General features: G+C 33.2%; 1 protein-coding gene across 4 annotated transcripts in view; it reads right to left on the bottom strand.

Annotated features, from left to right (window-relative positions):
- Nucleotides 1-21026, bottom strand: part of VPS13B (vacuolar protein sorting 13 homolog B) — an 802016-nt gene that overhangs the window by 424709 nt on the left and 356281 nt on the right. For all 4 annotated transcript variants that reach the window (XM_061172062.1, XM_061172061.1, XM_061172063.1 and 1 more), the window contains exons 22-23: nt 15980-16107; nt 5156-5390 (exon numbers count right to left, since the gene is read on the bottom strand). In XM_061172062.1, coding sequence (XP_061028045.1) covers nt 5156-5390; nt 15980-16107 — 363 coding nt within the window. The remainder of the gene's footprint in view (nt 1-5155; nt 5391-15979; nt 16108-21026) is intronic.

The following is a 21026-nucleotide window of genomic DNA, read 5'->3' as shown; positions in this document are numbered from 1 at the left end:
ACAGTTGAAGTTGGCAGGAGCGCTGCAGGAGTAAGAGGGATTTGAAATGAGTATTGACGAGATAACAAATAGTACGGTAGTACACATCAGCCCTTTCATAAAATCCATTAAGGGGGTGCTATAATATTGTCATAACATCTTTAACCTCACTGGGGGATTCTATTTCCAGAAACAATGGTAGATTTCATTCCCTGAATGACCCTTACACTAAAAACAAATGAAAATGATGAATGTATTTATAAAATGTTTATATGTAACACATACTAAGATTAAAACTTATATTTGTTTACACACACAAACACGCACATGCACACACACAATATCTCCTTAAAATCATTAATGAGTTTCTCCAAAAAGTAAAGATTATTAACGCCAGGGAATGAGAGAAGCCAGAAACTCAGAGGTAAACAAAACAAATCGCTTGAGGCATTTCAAAACGTGAAATTGAACATCCTTGTTCACAAGTAAGGCTGATTAAAGACAAAGCCTTAGGCCAATTTGTACTGTAGAACTTAACAGGACACAAGGTTTGTATGCAAATGGCTACGATACTAATGTTAGGGTAAACTAGAAATAAAACTGCCCCATTTTTCTGCTCTCTACATGACCCAACTAAAACTCTACCAGAAAACTGAACTTTGAACAGAGTAAGAAAAATACTGATAACCACAGCCAATCCTGTAAGTTCTAACTCAAATTTTTAGTATATGAGTGGCATAAAAACCTCTAACAAGGAATTTAGTTTCAAGTGTTCCTGAACTGGTAATACTCCCAATGTATCAGAAGTAAATTCAAGTATGTATAGGAGGAATCTTTCGGCTACTCTTCAAAAAATTTCTATAGACAAATTTCCAAAGAAAATAAATAACCTCTCTCCCTATAAAAAAGAACAAAGAATGCACAAGGAATACTAGGCCTAGTAGGGAAGAGTCGGCAGGAATTAGACAATAATATAAAATAAATGATTCATGTATCAAGAAACACAAGGAAGCCTTGAAAATTATGAATAAAAAGGAGTTTTAAAAATCAATCAAAATGAAAAGAATATCATAAGTAAAAATTTAAATTTAATAAAGTGCTATAAAGTTCAGAAGCAGGTAAATTAATTTATGGTTTTAGATGTCAAGATGCAGTTTGAATCTGAAGAAAGAGAGGCTCGCAAGGAACTAGAGAAGATCTCCTGGGTGCTGGTAATATTTTTGATCTTGATTCAGATGTAGGCAACAGGGGTAGGTTTATTATAAAACGTATCAAGCTGTGAACTAAGAGTTGTGCAGTTTTCTATATGATATATTTGAATTCTATAAAAGTTTATTCAAAAAATTCAATGAATAACTGTTTAACAGCATATTAGACCCAGCTTTAAAAAATTAATGAAATGGAGGATCAGATTAAAGAAATTACTGAGAATGCAGGTCAGCAAGTCAAAGAGAAAAAATATAAAAGTACAAAGAAGAGACAAGAATAATACAGTAAAAATGTGAAAAATTCTAAAATATGTGTAAGAAAGAATGAGGCACAGGCAGTATCTGAAGAGATTATGCCAGAAAACTTGCAGAACTCATAAAAGACACCAACACTAAAACTTTAAAACACAAAAGATTTTAAAAATTCTGAAAGCTGCCAGAGAGGAAGGACAAAATACCTTCAAAGAAACACAAACTGCAAGTGGACATTGCAGATAAATATTTTCATTGTCAATAGGACAATGAAAAGCAAGAGTCAGCCCAACGGAATTTTTAATGGGTCAGACAAAAATAACTACCAACAAAGAAATTATATATCCAGCAATATATCTTTCAAAAAGGAGGGCAAAATAAAGACATTTTCAAACAAACAAAATTAAGTTTGCTAACAACATATCATCACAAAAAGGCAAAAGGAAAATGATCGGAGATAGAATAAAGGACTGAATTGTAAGAAGGAATGTCTAGTAAGGCACTAGTATAGGAGTCCACAAACATGGCCCATGACCAAATCTGACTATCAGATTTTGTAAATAAAGTTTCATAGAAACACAGTCATGTCAGTTCATTGACATATTGCCTACGGCTGCTTCTGCACTCCAAAGCAGAGTTGAGTAGTTGCAACAAGACCACATAACTGGTAAAACTGAAAACGTTTACCATCTGGCTCCTTACTAAATAAATTTTCCAAACCCTGCCCTGATTATATATATGCAATAAATATAAGCAATTTTTTTTTAAGTGATAACCCATTAATCCGGAGAGGATGATTGAATTAAAGTATTTTAAGACCTGTGTGTTGTTCAGGAGCAGAGTAAATAACTTGATTTAATGCATAATTTAATAAATTAAATATGCAGCTTAATATTTCTAGGACCAGAGTTGACTTTGAGGAAAGGGTGTTAATTTCTAAGATTGGAAGAAAAAATAGTTAAGGAATAATTTCCAATCTAGTAGGAGAAAAAAGGAATTAAAATAACGTATATTACAGTATAAAGGAAAAAAACTGTTATTTAAACAACTAAATAAATTCAAACAAGATAGTGAACAGATAACAGGAGAAATGGAGGATGGGAGAAATGGGAGAAAATATTTGCAAATCACATATCTAATAAGGGTCTAATATCAGAATATACAAAGAACTCTTACAACTCAACAATAAAGAGACAAATAACCCAACTAAAAAGTGGGCAAAGGATTTGAAAAGGGACTTCCCTGGTGGTCCAGTGGGTAAGACTCCGTGCTCCCAAGGCAGGGGGCCCGGGTTTGATCCCTGGTCGGAGAACTAGATCCTGCATACATGCTGCAACTAAGGAGTCCACATGCCACAACTAAGAGTTCGCATGCTGCCACTAAAGAGTCTGCATGCCGCAAGTAAGAAGCCTGCATGCCACAATGAAAACCTCGCATGCCACAACGAAGATCCCACGTGCCGCAACTAAGACCCAGTGCAGCCAAAATAAATTTAAAAATATTTTTTAAAAAAAGAAAGGATTTGAATAGAAGAAAATACAGAACAAGATCTACAAATGGCCACTGAGCACATGAAAAGATGCTCAACATCATTAGACATTATGGAAATGAAAATCAAAACCACTAGATACCACTTCCCACCCACTGAGAAGGCTAGAATCAATAAGACAACAATAATAAGTGGTGACACAGATATGGATAAATTAATATTGTAAATCAACTATACTTCCACATAAAAATATGTGAATAAATTAGAACCTTCATTCATTGATGTGGGATCGTAAAATGGCACAGATATTTTGAAAAACAGTCTGTCAATTCCTCAAAAGCTAAGCACAGTTACCAAATGACCCAACAATTCTACTATATATATCTAATAGAAATTAAAACATATGTCCATGCAAAACAGTGTACAAGAATGATTATAGCAGCATTATTCATAATAGCCAAAAAGTGGAAACAACACAAATGTCCAGCAAGTAATCAATGAATAAATAAAATGTGGTATATCCATAAAATGAATTATTCAGCCATAAAAAGGAATGAAGACATACATGCTATAACAATGGTTCTATGAAAGAAGTGAAAGATGGCTTCTTTCACGTACCACTTATAATGGTACGTGAAAGAAGCCAGTCACAAAAGACCACAAATTTTGTTATTTCATTCATATGAAATGTCTAGAAGAAGCAAATTCATAGGGATAGAAAGACAAGTGGTTCATAGGGTCTGGGGGGAAGGGAGAAAGAGGAGTAAGTGCTAATGATATACCAATTCTTTTTAGGGTGATAAAACTATTCTAAAATTTTATGGTGATGGTTGCATAAAAATTGTAAATACACTAAAAATCATCTAACTGTATACTTTAAAAGGAAGAATTTTACAATATGTGAATTTTATCAATGAGTTTTAACAAAAAGTCAAGGTACAAATCATTTTAATCTTACAAAAATTATTCCAGAGTTAAAATTTTTTAAAAAAGGAGGAAGCACTCCCAGCTCACTTTATGAGCTTTATGAGCTCACTTCGCTCTAGCATATCTTTGATATGACATGTAATAGCTATTGTGATAATAAGGAATTCCCTATAACCAAAAACAAATAACAAAGAACGGCTATGTCCAATATGCTAGAGAAATTATCAAGACAAAGAGCACTTAAGAAGAACTCTAAAGAAGTTTCTTCTAACTCTCACAATTCTATGATTTTATGATAATGGTATTCATATCATTAAGTACCAACATTAATTTCTGCCAGTAAAATCATGCTTACTTTTGATAAACCTACGAAAACTAGATTTCAATGGAAATTTCAATAGAGAAAAGGAGAGAGAAATCGACATTAAGTCAAAATCAAAAATTGCAGACTGTACCTGCTTTTCAATAACAGTACTGTGGTAATCTGAACGATATCAGGATTCAGACACTTACATCCTAATAATATGAACAAGGTGTTGACCTATTTAGCACTGTCAAAAAATTTGAGGCTTGTTATTAAAATATAGATTCACATTATTTACTTTGTGACTCAAAACTTTTCCAGGTTCACACAGTTTGAAATGAATACATCAAAGTTCAAAAGGGTATGAACCTGCAACTGAAAACACTGCAACATCAGAAATCAAGTATTTACTGAAGAAAGATCCATGGCTCCAATCATCACACAATTATCTACTTTATTTAAATAAATGAGTAATCTAGAAATATATCATGCTTGTTGTAAATAATGTATTCATTTGATTATGTATTTATGATACATCCATTCGTAAGTCAAGTGGCTTAAATTAAAATCAACCTACTTATAATTCTTAGTTCAGCCTAATGCAAACATCTGAAACCAACTTTCTTCTCAAGTTAATTTTATCTATGTTTAGCATTTCAGTGATTATACTGTATTCTATATGATCTTTTGTAGATAGTCTCCATATATATATATATATATATATATATATATATATATATATAGAGTCTCCATATATATAAAAGGTGTGGCTATCAATAAACATCATCACTTAGTTCATTCACTTTGTATATCTCTCTTTGTAGATCCACTTTGTAGATCACTTAGTTCATTTCCATGCAGTTCTTTCAATGAGAAGACTGATTCAGAAATGCACTGGCATTAAAAAAAAAAAAAAAGCAGTAAAACTAAAAATATCAGTATAAAATATAATAACCATAGGATAATAAGCATAGGAAGACTTTTTAAAAAAAGTACCTTCTTCAAGGATGGGTCGTGGGATGACAAAAGGAATCTCCTGCAGAGGTTCCATATACTTGTGGCCAGCACTAACAATCTTTATTTGAGGCAGACAGAGAACAAGTGTTCCTGGCATGCTGGTTTGTCCATGGTACCAACTTCTTACTGTTCCAGGAATGTCACCAGATACAATTGTACTTGGGGAAGGCAAGCTATCACTTGGGACGAACACACAACAAGACTGTACTTCAAGCTAGAAAAGAAAAGCAGAATCAAAATATTTGGATCAGACTAAATTTGAGAGTAAATGTATCCTCAAACATCTAATATCTTTACCAGAATACACAGGCAAGCCAAAAAAAAGAAAATGCCCCATACTTATGTCTTTATGAGTTACTTTCACTAAAGAATACAACAAACACTTGAAAAGGTATTGTTTCTTGCTATAAATTTGATCAAAAGAGCACAATGACATGAAATGAAAACATATCTGCCTTTCCACAGTTCTTTCCAAGAAACATGATTGAGTTAGAAAATGTGCTGGCAAAAAAAGGTGAGAAAATCCTCCTTTTTTTGCAGTTCATTACATTTTGTTAACACCAGTTAAGGCCTTAGAACAGACTAGCATTTTATTACTCTTACTTTAAAAAATAAAAAACCACAAACAGCTATTTCTATGTGAATTTCTCCCTTACTTCACATACTGAAATTTAAGAAAAGAATATTTTAAATGTTCAGATTACATCTCTAGACAAACATTAAAGGAGAACATGTTTATATAAACATTAAAAATCAGAGTGTTATTCCCTACTTTTATCATACTTCGACTTACTACCTAAATTATGATTTCATGTGAAATTTTTATGTTCCCCTATCCCCAGTGTAGTTACTTAGGTTGCCAGACCCTAACAGAGTTAAAGTAAGACTAAGCAAGACCAAATAAAAAATTGAATACATCATGAGTTTTTAATTCAAAAGCAATGTAAGTTAAAGCCTATTAGTCTTAGGTGACTCTCTTACAAGGTAATATTCTGTACCTGGTTAGTAAACTGCCCAAACAGCCTACCATACTTAAATTATTTTTAAGAAAATACAAAATATAACCTTTAATTTTCTATAAAATATTTGGCTTACAAAGGTATTATCTAATAAAAACTAAAATTTGTTTGCTTGAAAAATGTTTGGATAGTCTAGCAACTTAAAATAACAAAGAGATCATATTTTATAAAACATAACTAAGAATAAAGTAATATACCTTCTCTTGGGGTTAATATATTCCTTAGTGAGAGCATGATATGTAACAGCTCTGGAATTCCTTGATATGATAAATAATTTGCCAGTCTTACAAATTAAGTACACTTACTCATCTTCCCTTCAATATTTCTGTGCATGGACAAACTGATGAACTCAGTGAAGAAAAATATAAGTAAGATTTTGCAAAAAAAAAAGTACGTTGGTTCATGAAGTATGAGATTTTTTTAATTTTAGAATTTTATCTTGTAGCTTAGATAATTTAAGCATGTATATGGTTAAGTAGTTCATTGTCGATTTAAGAGCACAACATTTTTAACTTCTGAAATAGAAGTGTATATTGTCTCAGATGTATTACATTTATGTTTTAAAATATATAACAATGCATTAGTGATGTTAAAGTGCACAAGTTAAAGTGGCACACTGACAGCATATTCTCCTATATTAATTATGGTTTTAAGGTCAAACAATGAAGGGTCAGTGTTTAACACTTTATGTTAGATTTTTTAAAATATTTATTTATTTATTTAGTTTATTTGGCTGTGCCGGGTCTTAGTTGCGGCACGCGGGATCGTCATTGTGGCACGCGGGATCTTCATTGCAGCATGTGATATCTTTTAGCTGCGGCATACGAACTCTTAGTTGCGGCACATGGGATCTAGTTCCCTGACCAGCAATCAAACCTGGGCCCCTTGCTTTGGGAGTACGGAGGCTTAGCCACTGGACCACCAGGGAAGTCCCTGTGTTAGATATTGATGCTATGTTGAAAAATGCTTCCAACAATGTGAGATAATTAGTTTAATATGCCGCCGTACACAGATTTATACATAGATGTCCTGAGAAACAAATTTAAATTGTGCCAAAATCACAATATATTCCAAATTTCCACTAATTTGGAAATAAATTATTTAATCAAATTAAAACAACCTGACCAATGCATACAGAATCAACAGTATGTTAGCCTGACATACATAACAACTGTAAAAAATAAACTTTCTAAAAAATGGTGTATATTGTGGGGATTCTTTTAATGATAAGAACTAAAACATATACATAATCCAAATTGTTCAAACTTATTATAATGTTACATCTATTATGTATACTAAAGCTATCACATAAATCTTTTTATACTTTTAAAATAACTGTTAAACTGTATGTCTAAAATTGTGGTTTTAATGTAAAATGTTGAGTGATTTATATAAGTGAATACAAATCTGCAGCAGTAAATTTTGTATTAATGTAAGGATCTGACAATCCAAGGGAAAGAAAATGAAGTAATCTGCCAGTAAGAAGTCCTCAAACCGGGGGTCAGATCATGTTCATGGAAACCATCTGGTTGGGACCCTCTGAGCCACACCAAACACAAATGATCTTTTAAAAAAATATCCTATTCATTAATGCATCACAGCTGCACTGAGTGTTACTTCATTTTTCCATGGCAACATCCTTTCTGTTTCAAGGATCTTATTTCAGTTTTGGTAGCAACATGTTCTTTTGCCAATATTGAACACATTCATGTGTTAAAGTGAAGGGATTATTACAAATTCTTGAAGTAGAACCACCTCTATTTTGATTCCTATTAGGTCAAGGGCTACATATCTAAGTATCATATGCCGAGGATAAACCAATAAAGTAGAAATTATTCGGTATTATTTTAATAAATGAAATGATTGTCATGCATTTTTTCTTAAGTTCCAAGTTCCGTTTTTTCTGAAATTTCAAGTGCTGTTTCAAAAGATATATGCGATTTGTACCCCCATCCTCCACAAGTAAGATTTGGTAAACTTAGATTTTTCTAATTTGTGTGCTCTATAACTGTGACCATAACTCAGTTAAAAAGAAGAGACTAAGACAGGTTTCATTTATACATTAACCTAATATAAGCATTTTAATTAGCCCACTGTCCATTATATGAATAACTTTGTATAAATGTTTTAAAATGTCACACCATATTTTCTGCCCTTTTAAACAATGCTCCTATTTCCCAAATAACATGTTTTCCTTTCTTCAAAACTTGAAACTTGGACTTCCCTCGTGGCACAGTGGTTAAGAATCCGCCTGCCAATGCAGGGGACATAGGTTCGATTTCTGGTCCGGGAAGATACCACATGCTGCGGAGCAACTAAGCCCGTGCGCCACAACTACTGAGCCTGCACTCTAGAGCCCGTGAGCCACAACTACTGAGCCCGCATGCCACAACTACTGAAGCCCACACACCTAGAGCCAATGCTCCACAACAAGAGAAGCCACCGCAATGAGAAGTCCGCACACCGCAACAAAGAGTAGCCCCCGCTCACCACAAGTAGAGAAAGCCCATGCACAGCAACGAAGACCCAACGCAGCCAAAAATAAATAAATAAATAAATTTATTAAAAAAAAAAAAACCCTTGAAACTTTAGTGATAATTATCGTTAGAAAATTTCTACAGAATGAAATGTTCTCTGCATGAATGTATTTTACTCCTCAGGAAACAGTTTCAAATAAAAAATAAAAGTGAAGAAACATTGCAAGTTGTATTTTCATTCACTTTTTCTTTCTTTTATTCATGCATTCTTTAACATCCACCATTAACTGAGCTGGAAGTCAGGAAAACAGAGCCAAAAGACATAGTCCCAGCATTTATGAAACTTGAAACAAGAGGATTTTAAAATACTAATAGCCTTACATAATTTTCAGTAGAGCATAATAAAGTCTATAATGTCAGACACTGTGCTTATTTTGTTCATGCTACAGTCTCAGTTCATAGTACAGCGCCTAGCATATACTAGGTATTAAATAATTGTTAAATAAGTGAACACAATTATTTTTATTAGCACCAGATATTGATGTTAATTAAAATAATTGTTTAATGCATGTTGTTCATCATTTCATTTCACAGAGACACCTAGTAATTAATAAAATTGACTTGTCAGCCAGATGGGTTCATCTCCAGCTGTGGAACCTTTGACAAGTTATTTAGTCTTTCCATGACTTCAGTTTCTTCATCTGTAAAGGGGGGAAATCAGCTTTGATATAAAGATGTAACATATTAACTGCCACCTAAATGTTCGCTAAATTAACAAAGCCAATGAACATACACTAAACATCTACTATACACTAGATCCATATATTAGTTCTCATGGATTTATAAAAGATGTTCACAATCCTTTTATTTTAAAATGCTGTTGCTTATGGTTTAGCTATCTATGCATACAGAGGCCAACAAAGTAAGTAGTATTATATTTGCACTATGAAACATAAATAAGCTACAGCCCAAATTGTTTTCTTATTCTATAAATTCTCAATACATTATGAAAATATTTGGGATATCTTCCCATTTCGTGGAAATCTAAGTATACACAATTTAGGGCATTAGTTAAAAACCTCAAAAGTGCACCTTGTCTTCTTTTCCACAGTGAGTGTTACAAATCTCTACACTTTTCCCATATATACTTGTCAAGGGAAGACATGAAAAAAATTCCTAGATTTGTATTCCAGACTTCCTCTTTCTAACAAACTACCATGCAACTGCTGTCACTTTCTCAATGCCTATAAATAAAAATATAGCCCTGTGTGCAAATTTTAAGTATTAAATGTAAATAATTACTTTCATAATTAATGTGATTGACAACTGATATGTCTAGCCTAAAATGTCTTATCTCATCCTGGAGATAAGCCAGGAAGTTCACTGGACTTGAGAACATTAAGTGTACCGTGCAATATGATTACTGCATCACTGGTCATACGCTATATATAACTTTCTGGGAGAAAAACTTCAATTGCTCTAGCTTAACTGGCTTATGGTGCTTGAGAAACTTTGACATTCTCACCAAAATCTCACAGAATGTGGAAAGTCATTCCCTAAAAGGAATAAAAGATTATTAGCAAAAAGAAGGAGATCAGGATGCTTTGTATGGAAAATAAAGTGTCCATTACACTATACTGTCCACAGTCAGAAGACTTCAGAAACTTAAAAAAAACACCCAGGAAATGCCATAGGACAGCAACACGATCTTCAATGTAAAAGACAAAAAGACTTGAGTTTGGCAAAAACCAGGGTAATGTTCTCCTTTATTAGTGAATTCTAGGCCAGAGTACTTCTATTTTGTCAACCGCTTGCCATTGCCAATTATGTGGTTCTGGAATAAAAAATGTAATAGACAGGAGCTTTGCTGATGAGCAGACGTAGAAAAATTGCAAAAAAAAATGAGCTTATGCTAATCTGTGGTGAAAAGGACCCCCCCAAACCAAATTCATATTAAAAAATTGTTCAGCACTACATTTAGCACTATAAAACAATCCAATAACAATTAAGTGTGCAAGTTCTTTTTCCCACTGAAAAACAAATAGGTTATCACAAATATTGTTGATGTCTTAATGCAATGTACGTCTCTCTAAAATAAGTAAAAAAGTTCATGGGCTTAGCAAATATCAACTTTGGCTCCAAAATCAACTTTCCAGAAACTCTGATTCCAAGCACATTTACTTGCTCAAACTTTCATTAAAAGAATAATCCTTCGATGGCTTTAAGTTATGATGTTTTGTTTAATCTGATGACAACTTCAGGGTTTTCTTTTTTATATTTTGGCTAATAAAACGTCTTGGACAATGGACACAACTTTTTAAAAAACTCAGTTTTAGGGCCTAGATTTTGATCACTGAATCAGAATCTAGTTTTATTTTTGAACTTTTTCAGAATATATTAACATTCGGAAATGTATAATACAGGCCTGGGACTAGGAGTGAGGCAAGCAAGGTGCCTTGATCATTTTCAAAATAATCTATACAAATATATATCATTTAGTACTCCCATAATTAAATGTTAATTTATACACAATAAGCTTAGTCAACTGAGGAACATCAGACTAAACTGTACACTTAAAAAAATGGTTAAGGTAAATGTTACATGTGTATTTAGCCAAAATAAAAAAAAAAAAGAAAGAAGGAAAAAAAAGAGCAACATCAGTATCTTAACTTATAACTAATCCATGATGACATAAAAGATTAAGTTCATTGTTCGTGATAAAGCTAATGAAGGCACTGCATCATTACAAAACAAGCAAAAGAACCAAAAGAATTACATAAGAACGTTAGAATTGGAAATATCTTAAACATTACTTAATCTAGCCATTTCATATTACAGATAAGCAAAGTTAAGCCCAGAGTTAACATCCAGAATCTGATAGTGCTGAACAATGGCTCCTTGAAATTCTATACATCCTTGGCTTCCTTGAACTCTCTGACCTTTCCTTCTACATTTCTGATGATTCCTTTAGGGTTTGCTTCAAGGATACTTTCTCTTATACTGACTACTTTGGAAATGGTATCTGCTTGGCCCACTGCTCTTTCAACTTAACATACTTTTCTGAATTCTCCTGGTTATAACCATCTGTAGATGATTTCCAAAATTATATTTCTTCCTTAAACTCCAGATATGAATATTCAGTCTAAGAGATACCTGGATATCTCACAGGCATTTCAAATACATGTGTAAATTCAAACTCCCAATTTGCTGCTAACCTTGAAAAGCTGCTTCTCCTATCATGTAATGGCATCACTATCTACCCAGATCAGAACCTGGAATGCCAATTAAGACTCCCTCCTTTCTCTTATTCTCCAAATCCATAAGTCACTAGGTTCTGGTGACTTTACCTTAAGTCTCTCAGGGTTTGCTCTCTAACTTTCCCTATCATCTAGCGTTTTGAAACCACTGTTTAATATACTTTATCCATTTTTTGGTTGTTTCAGGCAGCAAGATAAATCTGGTCCCTGTTACTTCATCCTGGGCAGAGGAGGATGTTCGCCAGAATATCTTATGTTGTGGAATATTCATGTGTTTACTTATTGGCTTACAAATATCATAACAATCTCATATCGCTTGGAATCTTAAATTGGAAGATTTTCCTAGAGCCGTCAAATTATCAGGTAACCTAATACTAGCTTTCTTAGTCCCTGTTACAACGACTTCTCAAAACGATATCAAAAATGGGTAATTACACTAAATTAGTCCATTTTTTAAAATGGAATGGGTAAAGGGAATGAGGTTATTTTGGATACAATTACTTATATCATCATGAAATAATATTTAGAACCAAAGTAAACTTCAAACAGCTATATATTCTTTATAGCTATTATATTCTGGAGAATGCTATAAAGTCATCTAATTCTATAAATCAATAAATACTAATCTGAGAGAGTATCCAAATTCACCATGAACCTGGCAGAGCATGCCCTAGGTATCCTTTCAGTAAATGACATTTACCTTGACATCTCCATTTTTCTTTTGGATCATAAGAGTTTTCTAAGGGATCTAAGAGACACTCCCCACAAAATACTTCATAGAATGGTTCTTTGCCTTTATACTGCTAGACCAACAGAACTGTTACATTTCTTTTGTCTCCTCAGCATCTAGCATGATCTATAACAAATATTAAGTGCTGAATGTGAGAATGAATGAAAGAATAATAAATGGAGGGAAAGAGCATTCTATAATGTATTACTAGGCAACTAGCTGTTTTAAAAAATAAACAAGTTTATACTAGGGTACTAAAAGGCTAACATGCTTATGATCGTTAAGTAAATACTTATATTCCAACAGAAATTTTTGGGAAATACAATGTTTAACAGAAAGGATGTAAGAAATTTCATAAAGTGAAGTAGGACATATTAAAGAGCAATAGGGCCTTGGAGCCAATCCTCAAATTATATTCCACCTCTTCATCAACTCCAGAGCTACATTTCTGAGGAAAGTACAAGATAATTAATATTAAAAAGACACATAAAGTCCAAGAGATCTGTTACAGTCCCACTATAGTATAACATCTATTTCTATATATATATTGCATATACATATTTCATACATATGAAATGAATACTATATAAGCTTATTTTGGTATCAAAGCACTTTCACTAGAATAGAGGAGGAAAACTGAGCAAAAAAAGAAAGGAGCTGTGTTGCCAGGAAAAGAAAGCTGTAGATGAGAGTCAAAAGAAAGCAAATTTTTGTAGTAGGATAGACATCAAAATTTAAGAAATATGTCCATGAAAATCTATTACACACTAAATAAGTCTCAGAAAAGACACAAAGAAAACATACCTTTCCTACCACAGTTTTTGGTCCCAGTTTAATGAAATCAAAATACAACTAACTTCTGAATACAACTGGCTTAAAGTACAGTGCTAACGAAAAAAATGACATGTAAGGTAAAGTGCTAGAAAGAGATCTAATAATATTTGGATTATTCCTTTCTTCCATGAAATATTATTTGTGTCAAACTATAATTTAGAACCTCAGATGAGTTCACTGTTATTTATTTATATAATAATTATAGTAGAAATATGTGCTCAAAGTAGTTACTCGTCTTCTTAACTTACTAATCACTTTAGCATTTACATTTATTGACTACTAAACACACCATAGATTACTCTCTCTAGAAGATTACAAAATAATACATAACAAGAGGATGGGTATTACTCATCAGGGAAAAAACATTTATTTTATTGGTGATTTAAATAGTAGAAACAGAATGTGTTAAAACAGTGAAATTAGAGGACCACATAAAGGTCAGTAAGGCATTATGTAGAAACACAAGAAATAAGAAAGACTTCTTAAGTTTATTTTTTTATGACCACAGACTAGAGTAAGCTAAGAATGCAGATTGAGGTTGACCAAATTGAGAAAAAGAACAAAACTGAGATACAGTTGCCCATGTACCATCCTCATTCCCATCAGTAATATATGTCCCTTGAGATTAAAGATCTTATCATAAGAGAAGCTACATATAATTAAGTGAATAAATATAAATAGTTACCAGGAGCAAAACCACAGGTGGTCTAGTTAGCTCTATCATGTGGCATGGGTAAATGTTTATACAAGGACTTAGTGATATACAATGAAAGAGATCATAAGGAGATAGTCTTTATTATAGATTAAAGAAAGTAACATTGAATATAAATGTTCAGCAATATCTTAAGAGCACTGTCTGTTTTCTGCTTCTACAATCAATCTCAAACAATGTAAAGGCACTAAATGTTTCCTGCATTCATGTTGTCTCACCTTCCTATCTCACGCCACCAATGCATCAAAGGAACCTCTAGAGGAGGAACACAGGTAAGTCAACACGAGGAGTTATTAGGATAATATTAACAGCAAAGGCCTCATGCTGGCAGAGATTGGTAAGACATAGCTGATGTCTGTGAAAAAGTCATGTTTCCTGCGAGTTAAGAGTTAAAACAACAACAAAAGAATGACAAAAACACTTTCTCTCTCCCCCCTCTTCTCTTAATTTTATATAAGCAGCATGCTCAGAAAAGAGAGGCTGTAAAAGATTGCCAAAACCCAGGTTACTGGCTCTTGTATTAAATAGTATTTCAAATACAGATGACCCTTGAACAAAACAAGGATTAGGGTCACTGAACCCTCGCAGCAGAAAATCCAGATATACCTTTACAGTCCACCCTTTGTATTCACTGTTCTGAATCCACGGGTTCAACCAACCACGGACCATGTAGTACTGAAGTATTGAAAAAAATCCACATATAAGTGGACCTGCACTGTTCAAACCCATGTTGTTCAAGGAACAACTGTAATCATATTTACATGATGATATTAGGGAACTGGAGATGTTTTTAGATATATTTCTAAAAAGTGATTTAATAAGGTTTTGTTATAGTAATCAGACTACATTATAGCTATGCATAGGTGTTTGTATCACTTTTCTATACTGCATAACAAATTACCACAAATGTAGCAGCTAAAAACAGCACATATTTATTATCTTGCAATTTAGGTGGGTGAAGCATCCTGGTTTAATTTTAGAGATCATCTACCTTGTTCTTTCTTGTTCATAAGGTGGGAGCAACATTCTTTTGCAATTTTCTACATCTTAAAAAGAAATGAAAGGCCCCAGTACTTAGATATTACTGTCTGGTACACATAAAATTCTATAAAGATGCCTCTGTTATCAGTCTTTCATATCTTATTTCAAAGAGGAAAAAAATCTATACAAAAACTGAAAAACTGTTGAGTTACCCTTACCTAATTCCTACGAAATGAGATAAGCATTTAATTGTGTATTTTCATCACTTAAAACATGATCTGGAAGAAGTGTAATTCAGTAAGATTAAATTATGTGTACTTAAAAGTGAAAATAAGTGAGAAGAAAATTTAATAACAATAAAATAGATAGTTACAATTATCATTTTCATATTTGGTTTGTAATTAGGTAGGAAAAATAATTAGATAACCCTTTCATTTTAATTCCAACTAAGTTTTTTATTTCAGTACTGAGATAAGAATGTTATTGGTATATTGACCATTTAAAATATTTCAAATAATGCTTAAAAGAAACAAAAAGTAAAATGAATTATTTTTTTTAATTCAAATAACATTTCAAAATTTGTGTAATTTTATAACTTTATCAGAAAGAGCATGTGTTTCATATCATTTTATTAATAATATGCAAAGTGCACCAATAGTTTTCATTTAAATTATGAAAATGAGATGGTATACATGAGTGTCACCAGTGAGAAAATTTTTACCAATATTAAAGGTACTAAAAATTAAAAAGAATCATAAAAATTAAAACCATGATATTCTAACTTTCATTTTACCTGCAGTGTGAGACCCTTTACTGCATTCCATACTACTCCAATAAACTCTTTCATTCTTTCTTCAGGACTTCTACAGCCTTCAGCTATATTCAGCATGGCTTTCACAGGAACTGACAATGGTCTGGATTCTAAGAATAAGAATAGCTAGAGTTATTTAACATAAATGTACCTTATAGTTTCACATAAACATACAGAAAATACTTCCAATATTATTTCTTTCCTTGTTTAAAATTAAAACTTCTATATGAGATTATAAAATATCATATTAGATCATTTTATCTTAAAGAATTACTGATTTTTACAATTATTCAAAACCAAGCAAACCTAATCTGCTAAAACTCAAGAGAGTGTTGATGACTCTTGTCAGGGATTGATGATTGGGAGGTAGGTTTGTGGAGCAATGGTAATGTTCTATTTTTTTAATACATGGATGTGTTTACATTGTGAAAATTTATTAAACTGTAACCTAACAATCTGTTCGTTTCTCAGCATGAAGTTAATACATCAATAAAAATCTTACTTGATGAAAAAGAAAATTCAACTACAAAGCACTTGCTTCATCCAAAATTGATACAAAATGTATCTTCCCATGTGTGAATTTTCCTGATAACAAAAGCTTGCTCATAGTATCTCTCAATTTTTTTTCTTTTTTTCTTTTTTTTTTGATGGTAACCAAAAGAAGCATTGATCACATAAAAGGCAGTTATATGTTATGAAAAATTTTGTTCATCTAAAATAAAGAACTTAGAGAACTTCGACAATTTTTATAATGTAAATTTCAGAAATTAAATAATTATTTATAACAATATATTATATCTGGACAGATCCATATGCATTTATATATTTTAAGTTAATGCAAACATATAATTTATAGGTGCTATTTTAAATACCAGAAAATAAATAAATCAGATCTTGCTTTTCAAGACTTTTACTAAGTTAAGTTTGATGATCATAGGACGGTCTCCAAAGTAACTGCTACCATATCACCACTATGAGAATGACAATTGCTGTATCTAGGCATACTTTCCCTCTCCTCTCAATTTGGGTCACATATTTGCAGATTTACAATATCTTAACGGCATGGAGCATAAACCTTTTATTCTCATAATCCCACAGTCTACCACATTACACATATTAGAAATTTAAAAAACGTTTGTTTAAAAGAAACAAAAACAGCTTGAGAGAGACCCATGGAGCTGGAAGCAGAGCATCCTAGGCAGATGGAACAACAATGCGAAGGCCCAGGATGGGAGTGTACTTAGGATTTTCAAGCAACAGTATAAAAGCAAGGATGGCTAGAACAGAGTAAGAGAGAAGTGGGAGACAAGGTCAGAGCTATCAACAGAGACCAAACCATACAGGGCTTACATAGGCCATGGTAAGGAGGCTGGGTTTTACTTCGAGGGAGCCAGGATATGAAGATGGATTCTAAATACATTCATGAAATTAATGGACATATTTTGAGAGAATTTCTCTAGCTACTGTGCAGAAAACTGTCTACATAGATCAAGTGTTAAAACAGGAAGACAAGTTGTGAGAGATGGTAGTAGCAATGGAGGTAGGAAGAAACAGTGAATTCCTGTATCCATTTCCAAGATACAGCCAACACGATTTACTGATGGACTAGAAGTTCAGTAAGAGAGAAAAGCAAACCAAGGACGCCGCCAAGGCTGTACATCTGATCAAACGGAAGAATGGAGCTGCACGGGAGGAGAATCAAGAGGAAAAGAAATTTAGTTTTAGAACGGTCAGGTTGAGGTTTTCATTACATGTTCAGATGAAGATATCCAAGTAGCATGTGGATAAACAACAACAAAAAATGGAAAAGAATATGAACAGATAATTCATAGAAAAATATAATTTGGCCAATAAACTTATTAAGAGAAGCTCAACTTTGCTAACAATGAAAAATTAAGGCAACAATCAGATATCCTTTTCAACTGTCATTTGCAAACATTTTAAAGAGTTAATTCGTATTTTTAAAAATCTGACATTATCGAAGCTCCTTGTTAGAATGTTTCGTATACAGGGAATATAAATAAGTATAGTCCACAGAGTGGAATTACAAGACAGGACATTTTGTATTTATCAAAATTTAAACATGCAAGTTTTTATAAAAAATAATCTCATTTCTAAGACCCTATGCTACAGAAACACTAAAACATATGAGACATGCATACCAACAATTTATAAAAATGTTTAGTATCAGCAGTATTATTTGAAATAGTGAAACAGAGGGAGGGAGGGAGGGGTAAGGGGAGAAAGAAAGTGCTAAGCAACTTATCTGTCCATCAAAAAAGAAATGGTTAAATTAACTTTGAAATACCTGTCATAAGGATGGTAATTCAATCATTTAAAAATGAGGAACAGTTAAACATATGACAGAAATCATATTTTTGATATCTTATGAAGTGGAAAAAAATATATATATATGTGTGTAGTATAATCCAAATATGTTTTTAAAACAGTATGTGAGTTTGAGCATGTATTTGTCTATCTCATACATAGAAAGAGTTATAGAAGGGTAAAATACAAACCCTTGACAGAGGTTACCTCTGAGGACAGTATAAAATGGAATTGATGAGGGGTAAGGGGGAGGAGGTGTTTAACTTTTTACTGTATATTTCAGAATTAATGTTTTACAACAATGAATTACCTATTATAATTTTTTAAATAAAACACACCTTAATTTACTTTCCATTTACTTGGACTTCATTGTTATTCTTTTATATTTTAGCAGTTATGAGAAGAAAATGGCTACATAAACTTATTACAGAACTCTGCCAATTTAAATAACTAATTTAAATGTAGATCAACCACATAAAAGCCTTCACACAGCTGTTTAGAGAAGCTTTATTCATAATCGCCAAAACTTGGAAGCAACCAAGATGTCCTTCAGTAGGTGAACTGCTAGAAAAAATGTGGTACATCTAGAAAATGGAGTATTACACATCACTTAATAGAAATGAGCCATAAAAACACATGGAGGAAAGTTAAATGCAGATTACTAAGTGAAAGAAGCCCATCTGAAAAGGCTGCATACTGTATGATTCCAAATATATGACATTCTGGAAAAGGCAAAACTATGGAGACAATAGTTAGGAAGGACAGAGGAGCAATAGGCAGAGCACAGAGAATTTTTAGGGCAGTGAAACTACTCTGTATGTCACTATGACGGAGGGTACATGTTATTATACATTTGTTCAAACTGAAGGAACGTATAACACCATGAGTGAACCCTAATGAAAACTATGGACTTTGGGTGATAATGATGGATCAATATAAATTCATCAATTATAACAATGTACCACCTTGGTGGGGGATTTTGATAATGAGGGTGACTATGCATGTGTAGGGGCAGGGGATATGTGAGAAATCTCTGAACCTTCCCCTCAATTTAAATGTGAGCCTAAAACTGCTCTAGAAAATAAATTCTATAAATATATATTTTTTAAATGCAGACAAATTTTTTTGTTTATTATTGGTTGCGTCGGGTCTTCATTGCAGCATGCGGGGTCTTCATTGCGGCATGAGGGCTTCTCTCTAGTTGTGGTATCAGGGTTTTCTCTCTCTAGTTGTGGCGCGTGGGGTCCAGACAGTGTGGGCTCTGTAGTTTTCGGCACGTGGGATCTTCGCTGAGGCGCACGAGCTCAGTAGCTGCGGGATGCGGGCTTAGTTGCCCCGCGGCATGTGGGATCTTAGTTCTCTGACCAGGGATCGAACCCACATCCCCTATATTGGAAGGTGGATTCTTTACCACTGGACCACCAGGGGAGTCCCAAGACCAAATTTTAAAACTCTTTGAAACCATGGATCCCAAAGGTTTCCACAAAAGTTGCTTATGGTCAAATTTTAAAATCTACTGATACAGCATATTAGTGTTGTATAAATAATGTTATCACAGTCTGAAAATAAATCCATCTAATAAATGATAATATTATCAAGCAGATGGGGCACCATTACCTGATTGCTAAGTAATATTTCAAGTCACTATTAACCAAAAAAGCCACACGTTTATTGTAAATGCTGAATTTGCTGATAGAATGATTTAAGAAGTTACAGGAGGTGCTGAAATCTATATGTGGCTTCAAAGTGCTTTCCAAAAAGCTATGAAAAACACAGTCAGTTTAAAATTCTCATTAAATAGCATGATCTGGCTATTAGAAGTGTAAAAGCACACTATTTTGGATATACTAATTTTCTTTTTTTTAAACATCTTTATTGGAGTATAATTGCTTTACAATGGTGTTTTAGTTTCTGCTTTATAACAAAGTGAATCAGTTATGCATATACATATATCCCCATATCTCTTCCCTCTTGCGTCTCCCTCCTACCCTCCCTATCCCACCCCTCTAGGTGGTCACAAAGCACCGAGCTGATCTCCCTGTGCTGATCTCCCTGTGCTATGCGGCTATAGCTCCCACTAGCTATCTATTTTACATTTGGTAGTGTATATATGTCCATGTCACTCTCTCACTTCGTCCCAGCTTACCCTTCCCCCTCCCCGTGTCCTCAAGCCCATTCTCTGCGTCTGCATCTTTATTCCTGTCCTGCCCCTAGGTTCTTGAGAACCATTTTTTTTTTCCTTAGATTCCTGGATATACTAATTTCCAATCCAAGGAAGACAAGTTTGTTTTTTAAAAAGAGAAAAATTTTTTTTCTGTAATCATGTATATTTTACAGGTAGCACATGTATACTCTATAAAACTGCCAATCTTGAGCCATACTTTATTTAACCGAAACTTCTGTAACATCTACTACATGCCAGGGACTGCTATAAGCGCTTTACAAATATTCACCAATTTAAACCTCATAACAACTCCATGAGGAAGACACTATTATTTACTCTTTTTTTTTTTTTTCACACACACTGTATTTTATTTTTACAAGAGATAAATAGACTGACACCAAGCATTGTACATGGATGACCACAACAAAAGCAACAATGATTGCAATTACCAAACATGAAACACACTCATACTATGTCATAATATTGACATTCAGTCCAGTAATCCTCCACTGTAACAGCTCCTTTACTTTGCAGTGA

Source organism: Eubalaena glacialis, chromosome 17, assembly GCF_028564815.1.
Source record: "Eubalaena glacialis isolate mEubGla1 chromosome 17, mEubGla1.1.hap2.+ XY, whole genome shotgun sequence".
Lineage (NCBI taxonomy): Eukaryota > Metazoa > Chordata > Mammalia > Artiodactyla > Balaenidae > Eubalaena > Eubalaena glacialis.
Note: the sequence above shows the minus strand (reverse complement) of the source record. Positions and strands in the feature narration are given on the sequence as shown.